The sequence below is a fragment of the Camellia sinensis genome, chromosome 13 (genome assembly GCF_055761805.1).
Source record: "Camellia sinensis isolate YWXY chromosome 13, ASM5576180v1, whole genome shotgun sequence".
Classification (NCBI taxonomy): Eukaryota; Viridiplantae; Streptophyta; class Magnoliopsida; order Ericales; family Theaceae; genus Camellia; species Camellia sinensis.
Genome location: NC_138973.1, coordinates 18,833,287 through 18,856,405, shown reverse-complemented (window position 1 = coordinate 18,856,405; position 23,119 = coordinate 18,833,287). Strand labels below are relative to the sequence as shown.

Here is a 23,119-nt window from a genome sequence, read left to right as displayed (position 1 = left end):
AAGAAGACCTTGATGAAGAAGAAGACCAACAACAAGAACAAGAAGAACAACAAACAAACCAACAAGAAGAAGTCAATGAATAAGAACTGACAAACCAACAAGAAGAACTGCAAGAGAAATCTGACATATTTCATGCGCAAGGTAAACTATTGTCTAATACTAAAGCATACTGCAAAATTTCATTAAACTAACCAAAACACAATCCAACATTTTTATAGGTCATGACCAACCACAAACACCAACCAAAGAGGACGACAAGGACAAGCTCATATCAGCCATGAGAGCACAAATGCAAGAAATGGAACCAAAATTCATGGCTGAATTGCGTAAAAAAGAAGATCAATTGAAGGAAATGTCCACCAAAAAAACTGGCAGTCCCCAACAAAGATCCATGGTCAAGAGAATCAAACAAAAATCAAGAAAACAAGCACATGACCCAGATTTTGAATACCAACCAATGACCAAACCCAAAGAAGATGCAAGAAACAAGACACAAACTGCTGCTGATGTACCCAAACCAACACAGGGTACCGATGAAGAAAAAGAGAAGAAGAATGACAACAAAAAAGAGGGTGCTCATGAAGCAAAACAACAGCAGAAAGAAAAGATGCAAGAACATATTGGCCAAGAGAAAGCAGTTGCTGCTGAAACAAACCCAAAAGAGCATGCCAATCAAAAGAAGACAAAACTTCAAGTATTGGAAAGTGATGATGATTTCCAGGAAGAATCAATCCCAAACAAGCCACTCGCCATTTCATGCCGCAAAACAAACAAGGTTTGGCATAGCCTATCCAAAAAAGACCAAGACCAAATTCAACTCATCAACAACACACAATCAAGTGCTTGTGTCTGGTCTGGCAGCGAAGATGAAAACTGCGTATACTTTTCAGATATATGCAGATTGACCAACAGGGAACCCTTATATGGGAATGTAGGTCTCCAACTACACAATTTTACAGTTTCTGTACATATTCAATAACCTATTCCACAAACCTAACACATTCTCATATATAACATGTTTCAGGTCATTGATGCCTTCTCACAGAAGCAATTGGCACTCCAGCCAACCATTGAAGAATTTGAGAAAAACGATCTAGTCTTTGCAAGCAATCCATATGCAGGAAGATCTTACGTTTTCTCAACACTCATCAATGTAAGCAAAACTTAACATACCTTACAACTGCAAAATTTTCTACTTTCTCAACATGTATTACTACATAGTTTTATAACATATTTCAAACATATATATAACTTACAGACTCCACTACAAAACCAAGATCAAGCACTGAGAGAAAAACTGATGGACAACCATTTTCCAGAAGCAATGAAAAACAGATATATCCATTTCCCAATCAACCACGACAACCATTGGACAATTGTGGTCTTTGACAATGCTGATGGAATATGGAGACACTATGACTCTTTGAGACCAGCAAAAGATTGCCACAACAAGTACTTTGAAATTGCAAAGCAAATTGTAAGTTAAAATGAAATATCATACTTAGTTGCATTCCTTTACAAACATCTCAACTCATCACTATAACTAACAAAAACACCCACTAACTATTTTGTAGCAACAACATCAACTAAGATGGAATAAAGCATTACTCAGCAAACAGGGAAACATCTAGGGGAAACAGGTGGTAGTTATAGATTGGTAACTAAGGAGGTTTAGGTGTGTTTTTATTTATTTATTTTTGTAATGATTGGTGAATCTATTTAGGTATACCTTTCCAAGATCTAGGGGATTTGGTATTCAACTGGAATTTCTTGCCTTTGATGCAAGTGAGGTCCTAAGGCCTTTTGTTTGCACTTGGTGGTTAGTTCCTTAGTAGGCTTCAAGAATCAGTTTCTAGCTGATTTGAAAATCTCCATCTTTTCTATGGAAGCAATTTTGGGGCACTGGGAGGAGGCTTGGAAGAGGGTTTTAGATAGAAAGAACAGTTTCGGAGCAAGAGAGATATTGAGAGTGTGAAAAAGAGCAGTGCTATATATAGACTTATATAAACAGTCAACATGGAGATCGAGTAGGAGAAAGAAAACTAGTAGAAACCAGTGAAGAAGAGAAGTTGAAGGGGAAAGGGAGGCAACCAAAGAAGTTGTCTATTTGACACCCAAGAAGGAGGGAAATGCACTAGAGTATTTGGTTAGGCTCTAACTTCTGGTATTCTAGAGGACTTAAATCTACCCATCTAAATTAATGAATAAAAACTGAGTTTGATCAAGTTTTTTATTTACTAGAGTTTGATATAGTATGAAATTTGGAAATTATGTACCCTCAACTTTTAGAATAATCACAATTTGATGGAGCAAAAGAAAGAGGTGATTTGAAAAGGTGAACACATTTGGTGAATGATGAAAGTAGGGTTGAAATCTCATGTGGTGGAATGCTTCTATTCATGGAACAAGTGACAGGCCACATATAGAAAGCTTTCAATTGCCTTTAAGTTACGTGAGGAAAGAGGCCATTAAGTGGAGATGAAGAACAGATAGAGGAAAAATTAGAATGAGAAGAGCAGTATAAAATAGAAAAGGGGTAGTCATCAAATGTTGTTTACAACTTCAACCAACCTCTGTTCTTTACTTTTTACTTTTGTTTTTAATTTTAATTGTCATTTTTTATCCTTCAAATAAAAGGTGAAGCTTACTATATAAAGGAAAAAATAAAAACTGGGAAGAGCTGATTTGCTCTTCCCTTTGGTTTGCTAGGTTATTTGCTCTTCCCAGTTTTTATGGTGGGGTAGCCTCTCTCTCTCTCTCTCTCTCTCTAGGGACATGATTCCTTTGTATTCATATCCTTATTGGTATAGGAGGCATCCACATCTACTTAAATTGTTGCATGCTAGGCACATACCAACTTGCATTGTCGCATTTTGTTTAGTTGGGTATTCTCTAATGTTGCTTGTATATTCTTTTGATGTGATGAGTGACCCCATTGGCATAAGTGATCACATGCTAGGTTACATGGAAACTTTAAGTGTTGTTAGTGTGAGGGCACTTGTGGTGATGTAGAAACTTAGGGAACAATAATCAGGATCTTCGGATCTTTTAGGAAACAACAACCAAAGCAAGGTGCCTACGTTGTACACTTGAAGTATACATTATATTTATACCCCTATATCTCTACATAGAATTATTTAAACACTCGATGAGTAATATAGAATCATTCCCTCCTAACAATGAATAGGACTCTCATCCTCAAATTCTATTTCCTGTATATCCCATTCCCCACAGAGCATATCTTTTGTTGAACTTGTTTTACAACAGTGTGAAACAGTAGTATTATGAGGATAAATAAACGAATCACATTAGTTATAAGAAGTGGGGTAGGTTGGTTGCAGAAGGAATTAATAATTAAACTTAAAATCTTATTTTGATATGCCCATGTACATTGAGAGATGAATGGAATATTTTGACGCAGTGCCCTTTTGATACCACCAGGAACCAAAAACTCTAAGAATCCAAAAAATAATGAAAATTTGAATCTATGTCTAATAGGTCTCCAACCAAAGAAAAAGTATTTTGGTTGGAGAGAAATCGACGGACGTTTCTCGAGATTACTCATTCGGTGTCTTGGCTTGAGAATTGATTGTTGCTTACTTTATGCACTTGGTTAGAGTCACAGGCCGACCCGGATATATTTGTTTTCACAGATTTTTTGGATAATGTTATTGGTTAGAAGTTCTAGGTTCATTGTATTCTTTGCATCTTTTTGATGCTTTTCTAATAAATTTAACTACTTATAAAAAAAAAAAAAAGAAGTATTTTGTTTTGGCTTTAAGTAGGCAAGGAAAATGATTGCTACACTTCAAATGTGAAGAATCTTTCTGGAGAAAAGTGATGGTCATTTCAAGGTTTGAAAATGTTTGAGAGATAAATGCAAAGGTTAAACCACAAGCTTGAAAATGAGAAATGATTTAGGGTACAACATATAGTAGCAACAGGTACAATACCATTATACAAGCCTCCTCTTCCTCCAAAACCCTGCTCTGTGACTCTGAACGAAGTGGATTCTAAAGCAGATCTCTCGCTCCATATGAACATTGCAGACCAGAGAGAGAAGTACACAACTTGTTCTTCGTAGCAATTCAATCTCTTCAAAACCCTTACAATTGAAGAGAGAGAGTGAGAGAGTGAGAGAGAGAATGGCGTTCAAGTCGAAGGAGATGATGAAAAAGATAATGAAGAAGATAGGGGGAGAGAAGAACTTGGGTCCTGGGGTGAAGGAATCACTCAAGAAATGCGTGCCTGACTCCAAGGTCGTCATGGGCAAGGCCCATCGCGGCATCTTCGCCGACCGCCACATCCAGTTCGGTAACCGTGTCAGCGAAGACGGTGGCAACAAGTCCGTACTCTCTCTCTCTCTCTCTCTCTCTCTCTACATATATATGTATATCTATATATGTGCATTTATGAATGTGGATGTGGTTGCACCTGTTTGAAGGTTTGTAATTTGGTGGGTTTTTGGTTTTTATAATTATTGGTAATCTTTCATGGCATATCTTTATCTCTATATATACAAGGTTTAGGTGGTAGTTATAGATTGGTAACTAAGGAGGTTTAGGTGTGTTTTTATTTATTTATTTTTGTAATGATTGGTGAATCTATTTAGGTATACCTTTCCAAGATCTAGGAGATTTGGTATTCAACAGGAATTTCTTGCCTTTGATGCAAGTAAGGTCCTGAGGCCTTTTGTTTGCACTTGGTGGTTAGTTCCTTAGTAGGCTTCAAGAATCAGTTTCTAGCTGATTTGAAAATCTCCATCTTTTCTATGGAAGCAATTTTGGGGCACGGTGAGGAGGCTTGGTAGAGGGTTTTAGATAGAAAGAACAGTTTCGGAGCAAGAGAGATATTGAGAGTGTGAAAAAGAGCAGTGCTATATATAGACTTATATAAACAGTCAACATGGAGATCGAGTAGGAGAAAGAGAACTAATAGAAACCAGTAAAGAAGAGAAGTTGAAGGGGAAAGGGAGGCAACCAAAGAAGTTGTCTATTTGACACCCAAGAAGGAGGGAAATGCACTAGAGTATTTGGTTAGGCTCTAACTTTTGGTATTCTAGAGGACTTAAATCTACCCATCTAAATTAATGAATGAAAACTGAGTTTGATCAAGTTTTTTATTTACTAGAGTTTGATATAGCATGAAATTTGGAAATTATGTACCCCCAACTTTTAGAATAATCACAATTTGATGGAGCAAAAGAAAGAGGTGATTTGAAAAGGTGAACACATTTGGTGAATGATGAAAGTAGGGTTGAAATCTCATGCGGTGGAATGCTTCTGTTCATGTAACAAGTGACAGGCCACATATAGAAAGCTTTCAATTGCCTTTAAGTTACGTGAGGAAAGAGGCCATTAAGTGGAGATGAAGAACAGATAGAGGAAAAATTAGAATGAGAAGAGCAGTATAAAATAGAAAAGGGGTAGTCATCAAATGTTGTTTGCAACTTCAACCAACCTCTGTTCTTTACTTTTTACTTTTGTTTTTAATTTTAATTGTCATTTTTTATCCTCCGAATAAAAGGTGAAGCTTACTATATAAAGGAAAAAATAAAAACTGGGAAGAGCTGCTTTGCTCTTCCCTTTGGTTTGTTAGGTTATTTGCTTTTCCCAGTTTTTATGGTGGGGTAGCCTCTCTCTCTCTTTCTCTCTCTAGGGACATGATTCCTTTGTAGTCATATCCTTATTGGTATAGGAGGCATCCACATCTACTTAAATTGTTGCATGCTAGGCACATACCAACTTGCATTGTCGCCTTTTGTTTAGTTGGGTATTCTCTAATGTTGCTTGTATATTCTTTTGATGTGATGAGTGACCCCATTGGCATAAGTGATCACATGCTAGGTTACATGGAAACTTTAAGTGTTGTTAGTGTGAGGGCACTTGTGGTGATGTAGAAACTTAGGGAACAATAATCAGGATCTTCGGATCTTTTAGGAAACAACAACCAAAGCAGGGTGCCTACGTTGTACACTTAAAGTATACATTATATTTATACCCCTATATCTCTACATAGAATTATTTAAACACTCGATGAGTAATATAGAATCATTCTCTCCTAACAATGAATAGGACTCTCATCCTCAAATTCTATTTCCTGTATATCCCATTCCCCACAGAGCATATCTTTTGTTGAACTTGTTTTACAACAGTGTGAAACAGTAGTATTATGAGGATAAATAAACGAATCACATTAGTTATAAGAAGTGGGGTAGGTTGGTTGCAGAAGGAATTAATAATTAAACTTAAAATCTTATTTTGATATGCCTATGTACATTGAGAGATGAATGGAATATTTTGACGCAGTGCCCTTTTGATACCACCAGGAACCAAAAACTCTAAGAATCCAAAAAATAATGAAAATTTGAATCTATGTCTAATAGGTCTCCAACCAAAGAAAAAGTATTTTGGTTGGAGAGAAATCAACGGACGTTTCTCGAGATTACTCATTTGGTGTCTTGGCTTGAGAATTGATTGTTGCTTACTTGATGCACTTGGTTGGAGTCACAGGCCAACCCGGATATATTTGTTTTCACAGATTTTTTGGATAATGTTATTGGTTAGAAGTTCTAGGTTCATTGTATTCTTTGCATCTTTTTGATGCTTTTCTAATAAATTTAACTACTTATAAAAAAAAAAAAGAAGTATTTTGTTTTGGCTTTAAGTAGGCAAGGAAAATGATTGCTACACTTCAAATGTGAAGAATCTTTCTGGAGAAAAGTGATGGTCATTTCAAGGTTTGAAAATGTTTGAGAGATAAATGCAAAGGTTAAACCACAAACTTGAAAATGAGAAATGATTTAGGGTACAACATATAGTAGCAACAGGTACAATACCATTATACAAGCCTCCTCTTCCTCCAAAACCCTGCTCTGCGACTCTGAACGAAGTGGATTCTAAAGCAGATCTCTCGCTCCATATGAACATTGCAGACCAGAGAGAGAAGTACACAACTTGTTCTTCGTAGCAATTCAATCTCTTCAAAACCCTTACAATTGAAGAGAGAGAGAGAGTGAGAGAGAGAATGGCGTTCAGGTCGAAGGAGATGATGAAAAAGATAATGAAGAAGATAGGGAGAGAAGAACTTGGGTCCTGGGGTGAAGGAATCACTCAAGAAATGCGTACCTGACTCCAAGGTCGTCATGGGCAGGGCCCATCGCGGCATCTTCGCCGGCCGCCACATCCAGTTCGGTAACCGCGTCGGCGAAGACGGTGGCAACAAGTCCGTACTCTCTCTCTCTCTCTCTCTCTCTCTCTCTACATATATATGTATATCTATATATGTGCATTTATGAATGTGGATGTGGTTGCACCTGTTTGAAGGTTTGTAATTTGGTGGGTTTTTGGTTTTTATAATTATTGGTAATCTTTCATGGCATATCTTTATCTCTATATATACAAGGTTTAGGTGGTAGTTATAGATTGGTAACTAAGGAGGTTTAGGTGTGTTTTTATTTATTTATTTATTTATTTATTTTTGTAATGATTGGTGAATCTATTTAGGTATACCTTTCCAAGATCTAGGGGATTTGGTATTCAACTGGAATTTCTTGCCTTTGATGCAAGTGAGGTCCTGAGGCCTTTTGTTTTCACTTGGTGGTTAGTTCCTTAGTAGGCTTCAAGAATCAGTTTCTAGCTGATTTGAAAATCTCCATCTTTTCTATGGAAGCAATTTTGGGGCACGGTGAGGAGGCTTGGTAGAGGGTTTTAGATAGAAAGAACAGTTTCGGAGCAAGAGAGATATTGAGAGTGTGAAAAAGAGCAGTGCTATATATAGACTTATATAAACAGTCAACATGGAGATCGAGTAGGAGAAAGAGAACTAGTAGAAACCAGTGAAGAAGAGAAGTTGAAGGGGAAAGGGAGGCAACCAAAGAGGTTGTCTATTTGACACCCAAGAAGGAGGGAAATGCACTAGAGTATTTGGTTAGGCTCTAACTTCTGGTATTCTAGAGGACTTAAATCTACCCATCTAAATTAATGAATGAAAACGGAGTTTGATCAAGCTTTTTATTTACTAGAGTTTGATATAGTATGAAATTTGGAAATTATGTACCCTCAACTTTTAGAATAATCACAATTTGATGGAGCAAAAGAAAGAGGTGATTTGAAAAGGTGAACGCATTTGGTGAATGATGAAAGTAGGGTTGAAATCTCATGTGGTGGAATGCTTCTGTTCATGGAACAAGTGACAGGCCACATATAGAAAGCTTTCAATTGCCTTTAAGTTACGTGAGGAAAGAGGCCATTAAGTGGAGATGAAGAACAGATAGAGGAAAAATTAGAATGAGAAGAGCAGTATAAAATAGAAAAGGGGTAGTCTTCAAATGTTGTTTGCAACTTCAACCAACCTCCGTTCTTTACTTTTTACTTTTGTTTTTAATTTTAATTGTCATTTTTTATCCTCCGAATAAAAGGTGAAGCTTACTATATAAAGGAAAAAATAAAAACTGGGAAGAGCTGATTTGCTCTTCCCTTTGGTTTGCTAGGCTATTTGCTCTTCCCAGTTTTTATGGTGGGGTAGCCTCTCTCTCTCTCTCTCTAGGGACATGATTCCTTTGTATTCATATCCTTACTGGTATAGGAGGCATCCACATCTACTTAAATTGTTGCATGCTAGGCACATACCAACTTGCATTGTCGCCTTTTGTTTAGTTGGGTATTCTCTAATGTTGCTTGTATATTCTTTTGATGTGATGAGTGACCCCATTGGCATAAGTGATCACATGCTAGGTTACATGGAAACTTTAAGTGTTGTTAGTGTGAGGGCACTTGTGGTGATGTAGAAACTTAGGGAACAATAATCAGGATCTTCGGATCTTTTAGGAAACAACAACCAAAGCAGGGTGCCTACGTTGTACACTTAAAGTATACATTATATTTATACCCCTATATCTCTACATAGAATTATTTAAACACTCGATGAGTAATATAGAATCATTCCCTCCTAACAATGAATAGGACTCTCATCCTCAAATTCTATTTCCTGTATATCCCATTCCCCACAGAGCATATCTTTTGTTGAACTTGTTTTACAACAATGTGAAACAGTAGTATTATGAGGATAAATAAACGAATCACATTAGTTATAAGAAGTGGGGTAGGTTGGTTGCAGAAGGAATTAATAATTAAACTTAAAATCTTATTTTGATATGCCCATGTACATGAGGGATGAATGGAATATTTTGACGCAGTGCCCTTTTGATACCACCAGGAACCAAAAACTCTAAGAATCCAAAAAATAATGAAAATTTGAATCTATGTCTAATAGGTCTCCAACCAAAGAAAAAGTATTTTGGTTGGAGAGGAATCGACGGACGTTTCTCGAGATTACTCATTCGGTGTCTTGGCTTGAGAATTGATTGTTGCTTACTTTATGCACTTGGTTGGAGTCACAGGCCGACCCGGATATATTTGTTTTCATAGATTTTTTGGATAACGTTATTGGTTAGAAGTTCGAGGTTCATTGTATTCCTTGCATCTTTTTGATGCTTTTCTAATAAATTTAACTACTTATAAAAAAAAAAAAAAGTATTTTGTTTTGGCTTTAAGTATGCAAGGAAAATGATTGCTACACTTCAAATGTGAAGAATCTTTCTGGAGAAAAGTGATGGTCCTTTCAAGGTTTGAAAATGTTTGAGAGATAAATCTACCCTAAACTTTTTCATTGTACTTGTCGCCTTCTTCTCCTCTGTTTAAATGAAAAAATACCGATAATTCTTGTTTCCTCCTATCACTAAATACAATTGCTTTTAAAATCTTGGATTTGGATTTGAGTTGTAGATTTTATTTGCTTGCTTCGATTACCATTCAGAACCATCCAAGAGTTTAGTAAAATCAAACATTTTGTGTGAACATATTTTATAATGCATTGTTTGGATGCTAAAAATTGGTCTATTGAATTTGGATATGGATTGGAGTATGATTTACATTTCTGTAGGTGCAGCTATGCAGTCAAAGGGAATGTGCCTAAACCGACCCCTTTCTTATTATTGTTTTTCCCAAATGTTTTTTGGGAACTATGACAATCCTTTGCTTGTGGGGATAGTATAGATATATTGAAACATCTATTATGCATGTATCGTTTTACTACTGACAGTGAAAACAGGCATTAATAGAGCATTTATTCAGTTCTATAAAGAATCCAACAAACATTTGTGTATGTATTCGTATGTACATATATATATATATATATATACATATATGGGTTTTAGGGCTAGGCATGGGGTTTTTTTTTATTTTTTTATTTACGATGCATAAGATCACATGCATGCATAGTGTATATACATACATTTGTATATGAATAGTGATAGACAGGACAAGAAGCACTAGATTTTCTAGTGTCTGGACCAAAGTTCTGAAAGGCAATTGCGGTCGACGTAACGGTGGCGGTGGCGTGGTTGCGGTTACGGGATGTAAAGGTCATAGCGTAACGGTTGCGGTAACCGGAACCGTGAATTTTTTTATATTTCCCACAATTTGAAAAAAACTTACCGTTACGCATATTTTTTTTCCATGATCATATTTATTTTATTGGCTTTAAAATAAATATTGATCACTTTTTGTAAATTTTTAAGTATGATCCAATATATTTCATATTTTTAAATCACTATAAACTGAGTTTTTTACATTTAATTTTAATAATTAATGACTTCATATTATACAAAAAATCAATCACTAACTATTATATATAAGATAAACAACGACAAAAGTAAGAGAATAAATAAAAACCTATATATATATACATATTTTAACCAAGCCAAATAGATAATGACCACACTTATTATTATTATTATTATTTTCAAACAATATATAGATAAACACACACAAACAAAATGGTTGAGTGATAGCAGCAGATAAAATAGCATAAGTCTTACAGTTTAAACAAATTAATAACATGCTTTTCATTTTCCCTCTTCTTTCTCTATCTCTTGCCCCTCCATCTTCTTTCTTTATCTTCTCTCTTCTCTCTATCCCTCTTCCCCCATTTTTAATCTTTTTTTTGTGTGTTTTTTTCGAAAGAAACAGTTCGGAACCGTTACGTAACCGTGCGTAACAGGCTGTTACGGCACCGTTACGACCGCTATGGCCGACACATCTATGAATCTCAATCACGCTGCAAAAGCGGCCGTAACGGGTGGCGGTAACCACCACAACCGTTACGTAACAACGTAACGGTTGCAGTCGCTTTTTAAAACCTTGCTCTGGACAATTCACAACATGTGTATGTGTATTGGAAGGAATTTTATACTGGCAACCTGGATTTGAATATCTACCCCAAAATTGCTTTCCTTGGTGCCCACATATATTCAATTCATGGATCTAGAATTGGTGATCATCCATCATCTTTTTGTTTGTTGGATAGATAGTTCTCTTTCAAATATTTTAATTAGAGAAAAAAAAAAGAAGAAGAAGAAGAAATCAAGAGTTCCCTTGAATAGCTCTCTACTAATAATGAAATTAGTAATGTTGGAACTATCGAAGTTTTTTTTTTTTTTTTTGTGAAATTCCATTTTTAATATTCTTTAAACCCAGTAAAGAGATCAAATCCTTTGCCACTAGTTGACTTGTGTGAATAAAATGGACTTTTAGCTGTCCTTTTAAACACCTGCTGCTCCCACTTGCTCAGAATTCCCGTGGGTGCTTTCTGCCCAATTTGACTTTGCATAATTTATGTGAGGGTGTAGCAATTCATGAAGATGGAGGAAAAGATGTGACTGCCAATCTCATAAAACCAGTGCCACTAAGATTAGAAAAGCCAAATGCCTAGAAAGAAACTGAAAGTTTTCTCATGTCAGATTTCACGGACCTGCAAAAGTATTCCAAGCCATGTTTGCTCTGCTATACCAAAATAGAATCATAGATGGTACCTTCCAACTCCCATTTGCCATGAAAATTCTGACATGCCTGTAAAGAAAGAGTATTTAACTGAGGAGATATTCTTTGGAGGAATTGAATGTAAACAACATACTCCTAGAATCCATCGATTACCCATTTCATTTAAACAAGAATTAGACAAGTTACATATGATACGTAATGACTTGCACTATATGAAATCATTGCTAGTTTCTATATGCACTAGCCTCCATGGATGATACTTTTGGAAGAAACATTGTTTAGTCTCTTCATATTTTGTGAAACTTATGAGACAGCTTAGACATGTTCTCCTTGGTTATTTTTATGCTTCAAATTCTCTTGTCATTCATTGATTGAAAAAGAAAACGAGTGGATTATTCTTCTCAAGGCTTTAATGCAATGGTGGTAACAGGACAAGGAGGAACTGGAAACCAAACGTACAAGAGAAGCGACTCTTCAGTTACATCCTAGACCGACACATTCGTGTAAAGGTAACAACCCATGCCCTCCGTTGCATAGACAAGGCAGGTGGGATCGATGAGTACTTGCTGAAAACGCCATATCAAAAGATGGACACAGAGATGGGCCTCTTCTGGAAAGCCAAAATTGAGAAAATGTACGAAGAGCTTGGGGAAATGGAGGTAGTTTTCTTTTCACCCGAGGATGAAGCTAAGTTTGAAGAGGGCTTTAAAGAATTGAAACTAGCTGAGAGGGCGGCTCGTAGGGATGCAAGAAGACAGATGTATGGATGGTCGGGCAAACAGAAGCAGATCGAGCAAGGTGTTGAAGATACTGATGGGGAGGGATTGCATAGTGATGTTCCTGAGCAGCTGATTGCTAATTCTTAAGTGTGAGTTGTGTTGAAGGCCCGGTCATAGCTGTGTTGAAGCCTGTCATGTCGGGTTTATTTTTGGTTTTTGTGTTTTTTTGTTTTTTTTAGTACTGTTACTGCCTGATTTTGCAGTTTTGTAGCTCTTATACGTTTTTGTAATTTTGGAGCTGATATCCTAGTATTATGAGTCATGGTAACTTGATTGCTTTTATTTTCATCATGGATATTGGTTGAATAAGAACTACTCTGATCAAAAACAAGAAATGAAATCAGTATTTTGCTGATTTATGAAAAAAAAATTGATTGCGCCGATTTTTTTTTTTTTTTTTTGGGACAAGTAAGTCATATTATAACTAAAAAAGAAAAATATATAATGAAATTCAATACACATCTCTTATAGAGAGAACAAACATAAACAAAAACAAACTACTCCTTCAAAAGAAAAAACAAGGGTAAAATACTAATAGGTCTTAATAGTTGAGCTTAATTCCCATTAAGTTCTATTGGAAATAAGTTTTGGTAAAATTGTTGTTAAAAATAATTTTTTTGTGATAATTTTTTATATGTCACTAAAAATTGACAACTAATGACTTTTTTTATGACAAATTTTTTTCATAGAATAAACAATAAATTCACTTATTAGGATTTACACGTAAGAAACAAACTAAGTTTATAGAAGACAAACACGACAAAGGATTCAAAATTGTTCTTTAGTACTTTTCAAATAATGAAGATTTTCTAATGCCTCCCCATCTTTCCGGCCCAGGAACCCCCCTCCCCAGCCACATCACACCGCAGCAGCTGGCAGATTTTCCTCACCATACAACTATGCCGCCAGCCACAGCGTGTATGAGGGTGGTCCTGGCACAGCAGCCTCGTATGAACCGGGATATGGTGGGGCTCTCACTCAAAGCCCTGCTGCTGCCCTTCCTCAACAGTACCCATTTGCTACTCAAGACATCGGAGCTACTGGGGCTTGGGCAAGTGGATCATATGGATTGCAGGGACCGTATGCAGGACAGACGAATTATGGCGGTACGTATGATTATAGTGCTGCAGCTGGACCTGCATACCCACCATACCCCCAATAGTGTGTGGTAGGGATGAGGATAATTTATATATTCTATGATCTGGTTTTTAGTTTTACTATTTCAAGAACTCGAGGCTGAGAATCATAGCTATTTCCTTTTCTTTCTTTCTTTTTTTTTTTTTTTTTCTTTTTTTTTTTTGGTAGAAATAATGACTTTAACCACCGTCATATAGATGGTGTTTCTCTAACATCAGATGTTTTGTGATCTTATGAAATGCTGTTGCTGGATATCTGCTATTGCTTCACTGGGTTTTGAATTGTTGGCCTTTATCTATAAATTGCATTGCTTTATTGTGCCCTGTTTGGATAATAAACAGAAACTCTATTGCAGGATCACAAGTAAACTTGAAGTTGGTGTATTTTATTGGGAAACAGAAAATTATATAACATTATGTAGTATCAGCGTTTACAGATTAGCTAGCTCACGGACTGGCAGAATTACAGATCTAGAAACTTTAGATATACATAAAAACATTAAATAACCTACAGATAGTTTTGATGTGCTCAATAATTAATTGTGCAACTAATATTCCAATATGGTTCACATTTGACATTCAAAATATTAACCAGGACTTGGCAATCTGTGAATGCCAACACACATGTTAGTCAATGATCATTGTGGTGCATTCACACAAGCTTTAGCTTCTGCCACCAATGGAGAGGGAAGATAGTGTATTGTGACTTCTTGTTGAACATTTACTTGTTCTTCATTGTGGCAAACCCATGCTGCACCAGCTCTACACTTTGCTGCTGTCCGAGATCCATCAACCACAAATGTCCACACCTGAGGATCTGCACTGTTAGTACTAGATATTCATATAATTTTTATGTAAAATTATATGGATATCTATATGTGAAAATATGCTTTTGCCTTTTTGATTAATCAAAGCAATCAAAATTGAGTTGATATATACGTAATGTCTTGACAGTTAGATATATCTGTGCAAGGAAAAGACATTCAAATTTCTAAAACAAGTAAGTCGAACAAACCAATGCACAAAACATACTCAGGAAATATATTTGATTTTGTCACCAGTATATAGAGATGCGAGTCTTTAGTTTAGACGTTACAGCCATACATATTTCCCACTTAGATTACCATGATCAATATCAAAGCAATATTCTTGGTCTTTTTATATATTGATCAGTGTGAGATGGATTAGTAGACAAATCTTACATGGGTAATCTATAATGTAATGCACACAATTAAAGATGGAGCAATGAAAGGGGGTGGACAGGTGTTTAGTTATGGTTTGTTCTTATATTTTGAAATTTTTTTTACACCTGAGCACCATATTGATCCATGAATAAAAACAAGGCATTTATTTGCAATTTCATTGAAGCATCAAATTTCTTTAAATATCTGGTCCGTTAATATCATTCTTCTGTTTCAATGGATTGAAAACTATAAATTAAGTTGTAGACCAAGTCATAAGCACGTTATTCTGATCTTATAAATTGGGAGCTTAGGATGGAAATGCATATGTGATTTGTGTGTGTATTTGTGCGGACCTGTGCAAGAGAGGGAGAGAAGGAATACCACTGGCATCTGAGAGAAGTTTCCTCACCTCTTATAATTTTTGAGCTTTCTATTCAATCTCTCTTTGCTACTTAACATGGGACGGTATCCGTCTGCAAAACTGCAAGGCTTCCCCAAAGTTGCATTTCAGCCATTGGAGAAACCAAATCCGAATCAACAATAATCTCTGCAAGAGCAAAACCCATCCTCAAACTTGTGGAACCTATTGGCATCTCTTACCAAAAAGACCTTGTCCAAAATCCTTGACAAGCCCTTGATGAACTCATGACAATCCCCACAAACTCTCAAGTTTTTGAAAACTCGAATCATTCTTCCCCCCTTTTGTATCCCACTGTGAACTAATGCCAACCCAATTGCCAGCTTCTCACTGTGAAATCTCAAGCTCTCCACCTTTGATTCCTCTTCAACATCGTGCAACGCAAATCTCATTTCATAAGCATAACCCGTCTCTTCTTTTATCCTTCTCTTCATTTCCTTCAAAACTTCATGGATTTCTTCTGTAAGCAGGTGCGTCTCATCTCCATTGTAAAAGAAGTGAACCTCCTTGTCAATCTCAACCCAACTCTGTCCTGCTTCTTTCTTCAACCCTTTCAACTTCACCAATTCTCTCACGCTCTCACGCTCTTTCCAGTAGCCAGCATCAGCATAGATATTTGACATCAAAACGTAATTGACTGGATTGTTACCATCCAATCTGAACAGTAACTCTCCTACTTCTCTCCCTATTTCCAACTCCCCATGTACTCTACAAGCACTAAGCAATGTTTGCCATATCCCAACGTTTGGTTTTAGCGGCATGTTCTCTGTAAGTCTCTTAGCGTCTTTTAAGCGTCCAGCTCGACCAAGTAGATCAACCATGCAAGCATAGTGCTCTACTCTAGGTTTGATTCGACAATCCTCATACAATCTTGAAAAGAATTCTTGACTTTCTTCAATTAGTCCAGAATGGCTACAAGCTGAGAGGACAGCCAAGTAAGTCACTCCGTCGGGCTCAACATTATCTAGCCGCATTTTCTTGAAGAGTTGTATAGCTTCTCTGCCATGACCGTGTTTGCCATACCCCGTAATCATAACGGTCCAAGAAACCACATTTCTTTCAGGCATTTCACTGAAATGACTTTCTGCTTCCTCTATTAACCCACATTTCAGATACATATCAACAATTGAATTGGCTACCGATATGTCCAAACCAGATGGAACTTTGATTGTGTAACAATGCATTTGCTTCCCTTGCTCTACCAGAACAAAATCAGCAAACACGCCTATCATGCTCGAGAGAACAAAACCGTCTACCCGAATGCTACTTTCCCTAAGCTGCCCAAACAAATCCATGGCTTCCATTAGATTTCCTTTTTGACCATAACCCACAATTAGGGCAGTCCATGATATCACACTCTTCCGTTCAACTTGATCAAATACTTGCTGTGCTTCAAATAAGTGCCCACTTTTCACATACAGATCAACAAGCGCACCTGCTATAATTGTCTGAACAGAGAGCGGGAATCCTTTTGCGATCAAATAAGCATGAATTTGACTTCCTTCCCGAATCGCACCAATACCACTACAAGCTTTCAAAGAGCTTGTAAGTGTAAATTCGTCTGGCACTTCTCCTTGTTCTTGCATTTTCTGGAACAAAAGTAATGCTTTGTCTCCCATTCCTTCAAGGGCATATCCTGCTATCATCACATTCCAACTTATGAGGCTTCTAACTGGCATTAGATCAAACATTCGCTCTGCTTCACTAATTCTTCCACATCTCGAGTACATGTCCACAATAGAATTTCCCACCACAGGATACCATTCAAATCCAGTTCTAACACAGTTGCCGTGAATTTGCATTCCATTCTCAATAATACTCAAAAACCCACAAGCTTTAAAATTTGTCGAGAAAGTAAACTCGTTGGGATCAACATCAGAATACCCCATTTGACAAAAAAGCTGTAACGACACTTTGGGATTACCCTGCTGCAAGTGACCACACATCAATGCAGTCCACGAAACAACATTTCTTTCAAGCATTCTATCAAACACAGCACAAGCAATGCCCATTCTACTACATTTTCCATACATGTCTATAAGGTCATTGCTTAGCATCATGTCAAACCCATATCCCAATTTCACTACAGCTGCATGGGCTTGTAGTCCTTGATCAATAAACCAATTTTTTGAACAGCTCCTCAGGAGCTTAGCTAATGTTTGCCTCTCAATCATCAATGAAACAGAAATTCAGTGTATTATTAACTAACAATTATAAAATCCATCGAGACCTCGGTGGCAATCTTTGTTGATCAATGGTTTCGCTTTTGTGCAGATAGAAATGGGTTTTTGCAGAGGACTTTGTATGGGTAATCCGGAAGAATGTATCAAGCTTGGCAGTTGTTTGATAAAATGTCGGAAAGAGATGGTATTTGATGGAGTAGAATGATTGGAGGATCAGCGAATCATAGTAGAGCTAGCGAAGCAATTGAGCTGTTTCGAGAGATGCAGAGGTTGAACCAAATGAGTTGCTTGAACATGGTTTCTAACAAAATAAATAATGAAAAAGTCATATACGTTTTTATTTTGTGTGAAATTAAAAATTTTAAAACAAGTTTTTCATGTTTTCTGAAAACAAAATAAAAATAAAAAATATAATCAAACACCAAACACACATTTTTAATTTTTGATTTTTTTTTTTTTTTTTCAATTGACACCATTTACTCTCCATAATAAATTAATTTCCAATATTCTAACCCTGACCCTAACATATTGCTTAAAACCACCTGTAACTTTCTGCCGCCATTTCCACCACTGGCGCCCCTTCCCTCCTAATTACGTCTCTTACCTGTTTCCATGGTGGCATGCTGGTAGAGGGTTGGGAATGGTGGGGGCAAAGGCAATTTTCGGCATCGTGAGGATGGGGTGGTTGTTGGGTTTCAGGTAGAAGATGATGGGGATGTGGGAATAGAAGATGAGGGCATTTTAGAAATTCGTTGAAGGAGCATGATCATAATTAGTTGAAAGAATGATGTGAATTGAGAAGATATAAATATCATGTCATTGTCTATATAGTAATCCCAGCCAATAAAAAAATCATAACACACTAACTAGGTAATTGGTTTAGAGTATCACGTAAGCAATGTTATATTGTGCTTCTAGACTACTAAATAAAGCCCGAAGATATGTGGTATGCAAATAGAAACTCCGATTATAACATAGATAGATACAAGTTGATTTACAAAACTGTCCCTTCAAATCCGAATTCAACACAAAGTTGAAACCTAAAGAAAATTACATAAACTTGAATCCATGCCTAGGGGGGGAAATGTACAGAAATTGAAAAATAAAGTGCATTCAAAGCAGAGTTGAACTAGGGTTTTTTGAACAGAAGAAAAGTAAATAGTATTAAAGATAAATGTTATACATGACTAGGCCTAAAAGGAGGTGCCTTCAAATCCTTATACAAAATATATTACAAAAAAAGGAAGACACCTGAGTGAAAGTACATTCATTAGACAAGGAGTTGAACTAGCTCATCAAGGGCCAATGATTCAAATTATTCAACCAAATATCCTACCAGCCGAATTTGTGCACAAGAGAGAGACCGCATACAACAACGACCGCATACACACTACAATCCATGAACATTGCACCCACTATGTTCTGCAACACCAAACCTGACTCCAATGCCTTGCCTACTTGTTCAGCAAAACCGTACCCACCAATCAAAGGGACACTATTTGCTTCTTGCTCAATCCGCTCCAACCGTCTCTGTTTTCCTAAAAGTAGCTGTGCTAGCACAATCGATACATTGGTAAGCAAAACTAGATACAAAGGCCCAAAAAATATGGTGCTCTTCACGATGTGGCTACCCAGTACAGGAAGTCCAACATGAGAAAGTACTACTAAAATGGCTGCTGGTAGAGAACAATAGATGCGGGTACTCTCTGACACTGCAATGGCACAACTTATTTGATTCGGGGTGAAAAATTTACTCCGATAGACATGTGGTTCAACGTGATGATCTGAGTCAGAAGTGGAAATCGATGTATTTTGAACTGTCGATGAGACACGGGATGATTCTACTCTGCCATCGACTTCCCAAGGAAGAACTCTCAAAGCTTCAGTGTTTGTCTCACATTTGCGTAAAAATGGTTGCTCTTTACTTCCACGATCAATGGTGCCAGATTCATTGGCAGAGGCAACCTTCAGCAACAAAGAACTAGAGGATTTATCCTCACCGTTGTATGAAACTGCAATATCAACAAGATTAATGACTGAAACCGAAAGTGGATTAAAAATATATTAAAACACAAGTCAAAGAAGTACACAACATGCCCCAGCATGACGTTTGAAATTGAATTCCAAGCATAAACTATACTCCACGCAATCTAATGCATGAAATCCTAAAGATTTTCTATTACGGCCTGCATAAAAATCCAGATATTAATCTCCCACAACATTTGTGAGGCATATTTCAAATTGTAAGTAACCAGCTGCCAAATGGATTGCAATTATTTTAACCAATAAATTTAGTTAACAGCTGCTATGCAATCTATACAAATTCATAAGATACTTCCCTACCACACCAAGCAAATAATTTACACATGGTATAATATACAGCTTTCAACCCAGCAAAAGAAGCAAACTGTCGCTACTAAGGAACATCATAAACATTAAACTCATTGATTCATAGTCCATCCAGAAGTGGCCCCACCAAACACAGTTTCACTACCTCAGTGATTCAACCTTCATTTGATTCACAAGCTATTAGTGCGATGATTATATAATATAAGCACTTGGTTTTTGGCTCCATGTGGGATTTGCACGCGTACAAACACAAAATTTACTTGGTTTTTCAACCAATACCATCATTTTTTGGGTCATGGTTTCTGCTCTTAGATTTAGTGTCTTAAAAGGTCTAAGTAATCCTGTTGTTTCTTATTCTCCTTTTGACCAAAGGAAACTAGCTATAAGGCCATAAGAAAGTACTAGAAACATTAGCATCTAAATTCCAAAATTCTTGCAAACCATGCGAATATCAGCGAACAAGTTCAAATTTGAAAGTACGGGAACTGTTGAACTTTGAAACCACCTGTTACGTCCAGAGCATGTCTCAAAATATAGACTTTGCTGCGACAACACAAAGGCTTGCAGTTTAGTTGCAAAGTCGGTGCAATAAGTTGCTCAATTTAGGATTGCCAAGCATTCAAGCAGTTTTCAACTAGAAAAATCATGATTTTAGTAAAAGCAAACTAAAGTCCTCCATATTATTAGCATTTGTGTGTTGGAATATAGAATGCTCCCTTATTAAGAATTTCATTGAATTGACCATGGGTTCACCACCAACTCTTCTAAAATGGAAATCACAATTGCACAATAACTTGGTTTCTCTTAACCAGTTTGGCAAGTGTTCATGACCCATCAAAATTATAACTAAAATAATCCCCTGCGAAGCTGAAAAACAAAAAATAAAAAATAAAATCACAAATTCTAAACCATTTTTGGCCACAACTTACTTTAGGCCTCAAATAATTACTATAAAAATCATATAGTTGATTTAGATCATCTCCAATCCTTCATCAGATTAAATTTGATGAAAAATCGATGAAAATAGTACTCAAACTGTTTCATCAGTTTGGTAAGTGATACTTTTTTTCATCAAATAAAGAGAACGTTTATTGTTTCATCAAATTTGTAGGCAAGTGTTGGTTCCTAGACAACCAATTTTGAGATGAATTTATTGAAAATTTACTTTAGCCGGATGACCAACTGGTCGAAAGGCCAGATTTTTACTCAAATTTAATGAAATATGGGATGAATGATTAGAGATGTTTTTACATAAGCAACTATTCTTCTTTCTCTTTGCAACATATTAATTATCACAAGGACATCAATTTTATGCAACAAATCCATAGAAGAAAAAAAAAAAGGATCATTTTTTTTCGTTTTAGTTAAAAATTAAGCTAACAATCTGATAATTAGACATATATAAATATATATACATAGAGAGAGAGAGAGACAGAGAGACAGAGGGAGGGAATACCAGTGGATTGATGTGGCGAAAGATTTGAATGATGAGATTGAGAGGGCGAAGATGATGAACAAGGCAGGGTTTGGAAATGACAAGCGATCCGAGCCTCTATCCGCAATGCGACGTCGTCTGGCCTCTCTGCTGCTTGTCGCCATCCCCGCAATGTAGTTTGAGAACGAATACACACACACACACACACACAAGCTTTGGATCGAAAATGAGTTTCACTTCTTCAGAATATAACTAAGAAAAATGGAGATGGCGAATCTCATTTATGCAAAGTTTTTGATTGATGTTTGCTTACGAATCTCGTTCTTCAGTTTTGGTTACGTGGATTGGCATGATTGAATACGATCAAATTAAGGTAACGGTAGAAATGTCAAATTTTTTATTAAATAAATGTTCAAATATCACATACGGTGTGGGTTTCGTGAGATATTTGATCATTTATTTGTTAAAAAATTTAAGATTTATAATATTTTTCATCAAATTATGGTTATCATGTTTTTAAATAAATAATCACAATTTGTCAGGTTTGTATAATATTTTTGTAAATTTTTGTCTCTTTGGCTTCGTTTGGAAAGTGGGTTGGTTTTTTGGGTTTTTAATTTTTTTGATTATTTTAGTCTGGGGTTAAAAACCTGGTTTGGAAAGGACTTTTGGTCTTTTTAGATTTTTTTGTGAGAGAAAGAATGCAATGATTATAAGTTGAATGAGATATTTTGTCTTATTGAGCTAAAAAGTCTATTTTATTTTTTGTGACTATTTTAACTAAAAAAGTCACAAAACCCACTTCCCAAACATAGGCCTTTGTATATTTTTATTTATTGCAGTGATAAATGGATCAAACAATTTAAATTCCACTTTTATTCAATTTATTAAAAGTTCATGTGTAATTAAACTTAAATATATTGTTAGAATTCATTAAAAATTGTAAATTAAATTTAAATAGTTAATAATTCGTTCAACTTAATTCGACTGTCTTAACATTAAATACAAATACCAAATTACTTGAGGTGGACTCGAAAAAAAATTATTTGAGATTAATTTAAAAGTGTAATAAATAAAACTTAAATTTTTTTAAAACTTTGTAAGTTGTCGAACCAAGCTGCTAGTTTACCACCCCAAATATTGAATTTATAATTAGTTGGGCTCAGCTTTTTAAACGATATGTTTGTAAGTGAACCCGCAAAACTAATTGGACCTCATCCCAAGCCCAAATAGTAAGGTAGGCCCTCATCCCAAGTCTAATAGTAAGGAAGGCCCAAAAAAAGCTCCAAATGAGTCTGGCGCCTTAGACCACTCGGCCCTCCTGACACCTCTATGCTCTCTCTTCCTACTTTTAAATTTGGGCGTCTGACCCAAAGGTCCAAGCCCAACATATCATACCCCATTTAGACCCAAAACAAATTTAATACTCCATTAAGTCCTCAAATTAACAATAAGACGAAAACACCCACAATATATCATCCAATTTACACGCGCGCAACCATCTCCCACGTTCCCATCATCTCAGTCCGATCAGTACACTGTCACGTCTCCGCCGCTCGAAATCGACTCCTCAGTCCTCCATCTCTCTTCCGTTCAACTCCATCCCCTCTGAAACCCTAACCCTAACCAGAAAACGTAACCGTTCATTTTCATCACCCACAATCATCTCAGTCTGATCAGTACACTGTTACATCTCCGCTGCTCGAAATCGCATTCTCAATCCTCCATCTTTCCTCCATTCGACTCCATTCCCTCTGAAACCCTACCCTAACCACAAAACCAAACCGTTCATCTT

At 36.4% G+C, this 23,119-nt stretch overlaps 2 protein-coding genes and 1 pseudogene across 5 annotated transcripts; 1 reads left to right on the top strand and 2 right to left on the bottom strand.

The window, feature by feature from the left end:
• Window positions 1–3,930: 3,930 nt before the first annotated feature.
• On the top strand, window positions 3,931–12,887 carry LOC145806450 (uncharacterized). 2 transcript variants are annotated; one of them, XM_082903465.1, is made up of 2 exons: window positions 3,931–4,345; window positions 12,271–12,887. In XM_082903465.1, exons 1-2 carry the CDS (start codon window positions 4,146–4,148, stop codon window positions 12,704–12,706), a joined length of 636 nt encoding a protein of 211 aa, XP_082759591.1. In that variant the 5' UTR covers window positions 3,931–4,145; the 3' UTR covers window positions 12,707–12,887. The 2 variants fall into 2 exon arrangements, with proteins under 2 accessions (XP_082759591.1, XP_082759592.1); XM_082903466.1 differs by lacking the exon at window positions 3,931–4,345 and adding an exon at window positions 6,802–7,224.
• A 1,242-nt stretch (window positions 12,888–14,129) lies between these two features.
• LOC145806449 (putative pentatricopeptide repeat-containing protein At3g15130 pseudogene) lies at window positions 14,130–17,830 on the bottom strand (annotated as a pseudogene). 2 transcript variants are annotated; one of them, XR_014349591.1, is made up of 2 exons: window positions 15,321–17,830; window positions 14,130–14,564 (listed from the first exon to the last, which is right to left on the bottom strand). The product of XR_014349591.1 is annotated as a putative pentatricopeptide repeat-containing protein At3g15130 pseudogene, transcript variant X2 (transcript). The 2 variants fall into 2 exon arrangements; XR_014349590.1 differs by having other exon boundaries at window positions 14,131–14,564; window positions 15,349–17,830.
• A 971-nt stretch (window positions 17,831–18,801) lies between these two features.
• On the bottom strand, window positions 18,802–21,525 carry LOC114306081 (uncharacterized). The gene is made up of 2 exons (XM_082900318.1): window positions 21,323–21,525; window positions 18,802–19,576 (listed from the first exon to the last, which is right to left on the bottom strand). Exons 1-2 carry the CDS (start codon window positions 21,486–21,488, stop codon window positions 18,873–18,875), a joined length of 870 nt encoding a protein of 289 aa, XP_082756444.1. The 5' UTR covers window positions 21,489–21,525; the 3' UTR covers window positions 18,802–18,872.
• Window positions 21,526–23,119: the final 1,594 nt, after the last annotated feature.